Source organism: Zingiber officinale, chromosome 1A (assembly GCF_018446385.1).
Source record: "Zingiber officinale cultivar Zhangliang chromosome 1A, Zo_v1.1, whole genome shotgun sequence".
In the NCBI taxonomy this organism is placed as follows: domain Eukaryota; kingdom Viridiplantae; phylum Streptophyta; class Magnoliopsida; order Zingiberales; family Zingiberaceae; genus Zingiber; species Zingiber officinale.
The window spans coordinates 181,425,215-181,433,279 of NC_055987.1; the positions used below are offsets into that span (position 1 = coordinate 181,425,215).

Genomic DNA, 8,065 nt, shown 5'->3' on the forward strand with positions numbered 1-8,065 from the left:
AGTTGTCAGGTACACAGACCCAACTGGACTTCTGCCAGCTGTTAGGTCCCGCGGACCCAACCAAACTTTTTGCCAGATCTCAAGTCGGCTCGTTGACCTATCTGAACTTCACACCAATCATCCAGTCTCGCAGACCTAGCTAGATTTCAGCCTGGTGTCAAGTCTTTCAGACCCATCAATTCTTATATACTTGGTAGAGTAATTAGATCACAGAAATACCTAACTTAACTCACTTATCATTTATCGAAATCTGAGTTAGACCGTTAGTGCAAACTGCACCAATAGTACCCACATTGTGGCACTGGTTTTGGAAGAACAACACCATTGTAGTGACAAACTTCTGAAACCAGCACCACAGTATTTTGTTCTTCTCACGCAAGATGGTGTTGGTTTTTGAAGATCAGTACCACTATGGTGTTGTTCTTAGAAGAACAAGAGCACTAAGTTTTGGAAAATTCAAAACCTTTTGACCACTGTTTGGAAGGTCTTAAAATAATAAAGGGAACACATTTTGCCTCTGATGTATCTAATAAACCAACAAGAGTTGGAATAAGTCAAATCTAAACTGGCTAAGTCTATAAATAGATTTTAACCGAACCCCATTAATGGACCTAGGAGACTTGAATTTTTAAAAAATTGACATGTAATGAAAGAGATAAGTGTATATAAAGAATTTATGGTATCCATACTTGATTCTAACATTCCTAAGATACATTATATGTATGTGACAATTCCCTTAGTCTAAAACTTTGATTTTTTTTTTTTTTATCATTGTTGTTTATGACTATAAAATGATATCTCTGTTAGATCGAGACGTGCTAGAGGGGGGGGGTGAATAGCGCTCACGGCTATTGTGTTCAATTATCGGAATCGTAAAAACTCGTTCAGAAATTAAAGCAGCGGAAATGAAATAATGAAACACAGACACGAAGGATTTTACTTCATTCGGAGCCTATGACGACTCCTACTCGAAGGCCCGCGATCCTTGATCGCTTTCGATGGGCAACAACTATAAGCACGATTATTACAAACTAAGTATTACAATAAGTGCGTTAAATAAATCTATACCGACGACGAAAAATGAGATCTCGGAGCTCTGGGTCGTCGGGCACGAGTAGCAGCACTTCGAAACGTCTTTTGGAGCAGTACGTGGCAAGAGAATCACTTGTAAATCAATGAATTGAGGTGCTGCTCGAAACCCCCTTATAAAGGGTGTTCAAGGCGACTTGGAAGCCTCCGAAGGCGCCTCCATACTGCCGAGTCACCCGCGTGGATCAAGTTTGAACTGGTCGAAGTTCATCTGCTCAGGGCGCCTTATGCCCCATTCAAGGCGCCTTCCAAGGCGCCTTATGACTCCTTCAAGGCGCCTCCCAAGGTGCTTCGCAGCCAGCTCCAGCTTTGCACCTGAGGTACTTCCAAGCTCCATGGAGGCGCCTCGGACACTGTTCATCCGAGGAAAGATTTTATTATTTTGTACCTGCAAGACATATTAATCTAAAACAATATCCTGCAACACAAGGTTAGCACATAAAGCCATAAACAAGGTAACAAAATATTATCAATAGTCATCAGACTATCCGGGTCTGACTTCGGATTTTCGTCCGGAAATCCTAGGTCGACCCGATGCCTACTGTTCCCTCTACGGGGAACGCGTCCTCACCTACTCCACTCAGGAGAATTACTTGCTGCCAGTGCGATCCTCCAGATCGACTGGACTTTTGCACAGCACTCGACGCTTCCGGACTTTCTGCTGGACATCCGCTTCCCGGCTAGTCCAGTCTTTCACCTGGTTCGCGACACCAGGATTTTCCATCTAGGGTTACTACCCCCTAGGACTTTTGCCTGAAGCCATCGTCCTGCCAAGACTTTCTGCATAGGGTTACCACCCCCTATGACCTAGGGTAACCGCCCCCTAGGGTTTTCCCTTTGTCTAACCTCAGCTAGGACTTTTCTCCACCTAAGGTTACCGCCCCCTAGGACCTAGGGTTACCACCCCCTAGGGTTTTCACCTGCCTAACCGCAGTTAGGACTTTTCTGAAATACTCATTCAACATGTTAGATAACAACAAGACTTAACTTTGAACCCTTTGTCATTATCAAAACTTGGGTTCGATCGTCGGATGTTTTCCACACTAACAATCTCCGGGCAGATATAGACTTCGTGACACTTCAGAAACTTATATTATTTGGAATGATTTTGATCGGAATTTGATAAGTCGATGTATGAATTTTGACCGAAATTTATTGATAGAGCTAAGAGATTTGGATTTCTAAAAATTTGAAATAGAATAAAAGAGACGTACGAAGAAGGTAGATATGATGTTCAAATATGGTCCCGAGCCTCATAAACGAAGTTATGATTTCATGTCAATTGACCCTACTGTTTTATGATGCTGAATTTTTAAATCATCAGTACACAATAGAAAGTTCACCACTAACATGGTGCTGGAATTTATATTCCAGTACTACAAAAGAAAGTTTAACACCACTGTGGTGATGCTGGAATATAATGCTCAGCACCACTGTATTACAGTTTGGAACTATTGTACATCTTTCAGGTTTTAAAAATTCCAACACCAAGTTGTAAAACACAAAAAATACTACTAAAAAGTTGGAGAACCCTATCATCATATAATATCTCATATAAAATAAACTAATCATTTGCAATAAGATGATTGTATTTACGGCGTCAACTTTATAAAAACCTCAACTACATAGAAATGGACGATAAAAGAATCCTAGGATAATCTTTTCTATTATAAGCTACATAAATAAACAAATAAACAAGAACGATATCCGATATAATACATACATGAGATAATCTTGAATAGAATCGATAAGAAAATATCACATACCTTAATCAGTTTTCTTCGAAGAACACTGACTCTTCAAAGTTTTAGCTGCGCTGAAGTTTTTGATTATCTTGTAGGGTTTAATCTTCCCGACAGTATTTATACTCTGTTGAAATTCCACCGGAATGTGTGTTTTGTGAGGGAACGGAGCTCAATGTTATTTCATGTATCCGAACAAAAAAAAGAATTATTTTTTTTAGAATTGTGGCACGGATACTTATAAATGTGATCAATTGTTGGTGGGAAGGGTAAAATAAGAATGCGATGTACTATTTGTGCAAGCTAAAAATTTGGTGCGTTATTGGGCATTTAGAAACTTTAGATGCGTTCTGAGAAATTACCCTAGTTTTTATGTTTGACAAACGGGTTAGGTAAACTGTATTTAATGAGCAAAATTAAGTGGAAAGGATGAGACAGATCAAGCTTAATTGGATCTGGCTTGAAGTTGTTGAAAGTTTCAATAATATAAATACGTAGGTGGGAATGTTGGAGAATAATTCATTAAATTTGATTCATATAGGATACGTGCAGCTAGTCCATTCGGTTGAAAGTATTATAAGTATCGGTAAATTTTGTTTGCTAGAATCTGACCCGTTAGAAAATGAATTATAATGTATACTATCTTAAATTGTAATTAATTATAAATATAAAGAGAGAGAATTTTACTTGAACATCCTTAATAATAATTTTTTAACCGGTCAAATTTTAATAATTTAGTATTATCCTATAAGTATTGGATAAGAGAATTAATATACTTTGTTCATGGGCAGAACCCTAGAAAATGATTACACACACTTATTATTGGTTTTTGCCATTGATGATCACTACAAAAACTAATGCATAATGAAAGCTAATAAAAAAAAGGCATTTTTAAAGTCAATGTGTCACTAGTACAACCCTAAGGAATCCATAAGTAGCCACCCCTCTACGTCCACCCTTCTCAGCCATAGCAAATAAATTGTCTAATTGTTCTCATAGATAACCGTAGCAAGACTAAGGAATCCTTCCTTTCTTTAGAAAGCTTATAGTGGACTTCCATGACCTAAGGATTATATAAGATGGATATTTGTCAATTTTGGTGTTGTATGGTGTATCATTGAGTTCCACTTTGGCCTTATGATCATTGTATTTTATAGCCTTGGTGGCGAATGTTAGGCATTTGGATTTGATATCTAACTAATAGCTAACTTGCTCAACATAAAAAGAATGAAATAAAAAAGAAAAAAAAAACAGCAATCAAGAATGCTAAAAGGTTTAACATCCATTTGTTGTAACAAATTTGAACAAATAATAGCAGGAAAATAAAAGGATGTGATGAGAAAAACAAATGTCGAAGGAAAGAAGAATCTGCAAGAAGAAAAGAAATGTTTGATCAGAGACATAAGCGAGGAAGAAAGGTTACCATGTGATGTGCTAGTGTGAGAAAAAAGATAGATGCGAACAGATTTTATTTTTTCTTTTTAAAGAAAAAAGTGGTGATAGAATAGATCGCCAGAGGCTGTGAAATGGTGTTAAAAGTATAATTAATAATGAGTTTAATATACATGCTACAAGGCCCTGTTTACTGCTGTGAAATGGTGTTAAAAGTATAATTAATAATGAGTTTAATACGCTATACATGCTACAAGGCCCTGTTTACCGTACCAACAATGACCGAACACAATTTACTGATGTTTAACTCGTCCCACTTTGAGTAAGCATTCTGCATATTTTAGCAGCAAAAGTATCGTACGTTCAAAGTTTAGAATCTTCAAAGCAATTTATAACCTGTATCAAGACCATCACTTGGTCTGATCCATAGCTGTTTATACTTGCAATAGTTCTGCTCAAAACAATTGATATGGCAAATACAAAATGCATGCAAGTATATCAGCATTTAAGAAGCAAAACTTTAGCAGAGCATACTTAGCATCTACAAGCGAAGGTCATTTTCAGGACCATCCTTGCACTTGCAAAAGCTATCTACAGCAAAACAAGGAATTGCTAAAGCAGGATCACTAGGCTCTCCAATAACCATTGCTTTCTCAGAATCAGACCCCACTAGGGTTCTTCATGTGGTTCTCCATGTCCATTAGAATAATGTATACAATTGAAAATAATTGGAATTTCCAGGATGTTGTAAGAATCAAGCCTCCAGCTAGCTTAGAGAAATTACACAGAGCAGACTCAGTCTACAGATTGATTCTTCTTAGTCACTTTAAAAGAGTATCTGATAGTGCTTCACAGGATAACATAAAGCCTCCAAAGCAGGCGAGGCTCTTTTCTTTTGAAGGGGAAACCAAACCATGGAGATTCACAGGGTAAAGGTTGAACTAAGAGATTCCCTGTAACAGGAACCAGCCTTTCCATGGGCAAAAGAAGGTGGATTCAAATGCACCATAATGAAAAATATACAGTGGATGCATGGCCTAAGATCAGCACACAACAACAAGCAATTTGCAAATCTTAGAATCAAGAAATCAAATCGATAGAAATAGCCATTGAAAAAAAAAACAATCATCTGCAGTCAGACAGTAGCTTCCACTCTTGGCTCGAACGAGATGGCAGACATGAACTCCCTGGGTTTCCCGTTCACATTACATCTTGGCAACTCTACCCACTCTTCGTCTTCCATGCTGAACATTATGTATCTGCTGCTTTCGCTCGAACTGGCACATATGAAGATCACATCCTGGTATGAGGTGCAGTTTATGTCCATCTTCTGCCCGTGGAACTCATGTGACATTGCCGGCGGCATGGCAGCTACTTGCTTCCACGATTTGTCTTCCTTGGAGAACTTCCAGACCCTCAGGCTCGCGGTTTCCAGGAATTCAGACAAGACGACAACTAGCATCTCTCCCTTGCAACCAACCACATCTATTGAGTACTCAAAGTAGATCGGCAGAATTCTAGGGTACTCGAAGAATGTTTTCTGAGTTAGATTACAAGCCACAACAGTTCCTGTCTCGCTGAGGAAATATACAACCTGTTCGCTGTTTTCTGTGATGAGGACGGATGAGTATTGTTTAGAGGGGCTCCTCTGCATGTTTGTGGCAACCACATCTCCTGCTTTACTGAGGAAGTAGAAAATCTCTTCTCCCATAATTTGAGACTCTGAGGAACTATCAGCTTTCTCAAGCAATGTGATTTCATCTTCCCATGTAGACCTCACTGAATCAAAGACTCTGCAGACAAGGTTTGGTGGTTTCCCCAAGACTAGTACAATCTTGAAGAAAGTTGGCTTGGTTGAAGAAGAACACATGGCAATGGCGTGTAAAGTATGGCTCTCACTACCTTGGCCGGCTGGCGGCGGGAGCTCACGGCAGGATCCTGTTAGAAGATTGCACACGAAGAATCCACCAGAGCCAGTGCGGTAGCACACCAGGCCACCAGATGCAGCCACAGGAATGGCCTTGCGATTGTGGCCTTTTGGGTTGCAAGTTCGATGAGTGAAGCTCTTCCAGTTCCTTTCGCTGGTATCGTAAACAACCAGGTCTTCGAATTCATGATCGACCATAAGAAACCATGGTTCTCTGGAAGGTATTTGAGAGCATGCGATATGAAATGTCTCAGAAGTGGCAACAGATCTCCATCGCTTGCACACCGAACCAAGACGAAAGAGGCTTGAAGCAGGAAGCCAGGAGAGAACTCTCTCAAGTAGATCTTCGTTCAGCTCATCTAATAAGAAAGGAATCGTATGAGTTGCTTCGTTTGCTTTTCTCTTCCTGTTTTTTCCGGCTACGATATCCACCATCTTTTGTTCCATCTACAAGGAGATAAAAGGTAAGAAATTTATAAAGCAAGAAAAAAAAAGACTATTGAAATTCTGGATGAGAAAAAATTGAGCAAAAATAAACACTCAAAAGTCATGGTTAATCACAAGAAGAAAATTTACAGAGTGGAGCAAGAACAGGATAACCAGATGCAATTGCAATGCCTAATCATATAAGGGGGAAAAAAATGAAATTATATGTTATAGAAAAAAAAACTTCAACAATCCCAACACTCTCTTCAAATAAACGGTATAATCGACTAAGGAGTACGAAGAACCACCAAAGTTATACTGGCAAGAACCTAAGAACCAAAGATTGAAGTCTTCTATCTGCCTGGTTTTTCTTACTACTCATCACAAACAGAAAAAAAAACAAGATGAAAGAAATCAATACTGTTTTAGACCCACTTGGCTATGCCCTTTGTTACCACAAATTCCACGAGCGCCAGAAACCCTAACGCATGAATCATCCAAAATCACAACTTTTCTAAACCGCTTTCCGATTTTTCGTAGCAAAAAGCAAGAAAAGTCGAGAGAGAGAAAAAAACCCAAAAGAATACTCTCTTTCCACAGCTATTTGCTAGCAAAATCGCGTCTTTCTCGCATCTCCGGCAACAATAGAAACCCTAAGAACCGCACGCAATCCATGTAGACGGCTAAATCAGAGAAGCAGTAGAGGGGGGAAAAAACAGAAGACGCACCTTTGCCTCAGCGATGCAACCACGGAGGGTTTCAGGGATGCGGATAAAGAAACAAAGATGGAAGGGGCGAAGGTCGTGGGCTCCTCTTCTCCGGCTTTTGTAATGGATTTGGGGAGGGAGGAAGGGGAGAGATGGGAGGAAACTTCGTGTGGAGCTCTTTTTGTTTCGCGTTGACAGCCGGGAGAAGGGAAGAGACCGAGGGAGGAAGGAAGGTGGGGCTGTGGATGCTGCTGCTATGTTGGGGCGAGTGCGTGCCGGTGTTAGAGCTTGGAAAACAGATAAATAGAAGCGAGCCGAAAGGCTCGAATACCCAAAGCTTCTCGCTTTTGGCAGAGAAGCGCATGTGACCCGCTGCTGCCACCCTGCCCACAAACATTAATTCAACAAGAATCCAAAGTCAAGATCAAGTTTTTCTGAATTACCATTTCTAAAAATTGAAATTTTAACGCCGAGAGAAAATTGCAAAGACTAAATGAAGAAAAAAAATAAAAAAGAATTGACCTTTGTAAAGCAAAAGGCGTCCCAAGAAGACAACACGACGTCTAGATACGATACGCAATACCTCGTGACGACTCCTCTTCCTCTCCTCGCTGAGGGAATCTCCATGCTCTTTGGTTCTCTCTCCTCTGTATCTGGGGGTTGCAGCATCATTAGTCGCTTTTGCTTTACACAAGTCAAATGGGGGACATGGGCAGCTCTGGGAGAGAGATAGAAGAAACCAATAGTAAAATGATGAACTAAGAGGGAGAGAGAGAGACAAG

At 39.9% G+C, this 8,065-nt stretch overlaps 1 protein-coding gene across 1 annotated transcript; it reads right to left on the bottom strand.

Moving 5' to 3' along the window:
• Positions 1–5,080: 5,080 nt before the first annotated feature.
• LOC122038556 (F-box only protein 13-like) lies at positions 5,081–7,664 on the bottom strand. The gene is made up of 2 exons (XM_042598354.1): positions 7,305–7,664; positions 5,081–6,597 (listed from the first exon to the last, which is right to left on the bottom strand). Exon 2 carries the CDS (start codon positions 6,595–6,597, stop codon positions 5,359–5,361), a length of 1,239 nt encoding a protein of 412 aa, XP_042454288.1. The 5' UTR covers positions 7,305–7,664; the 3' UTR covers positions 5,081–5,358.
• Between the last annotated feature and the right edge of the window lie 401 nt (positions 7,665–8,065).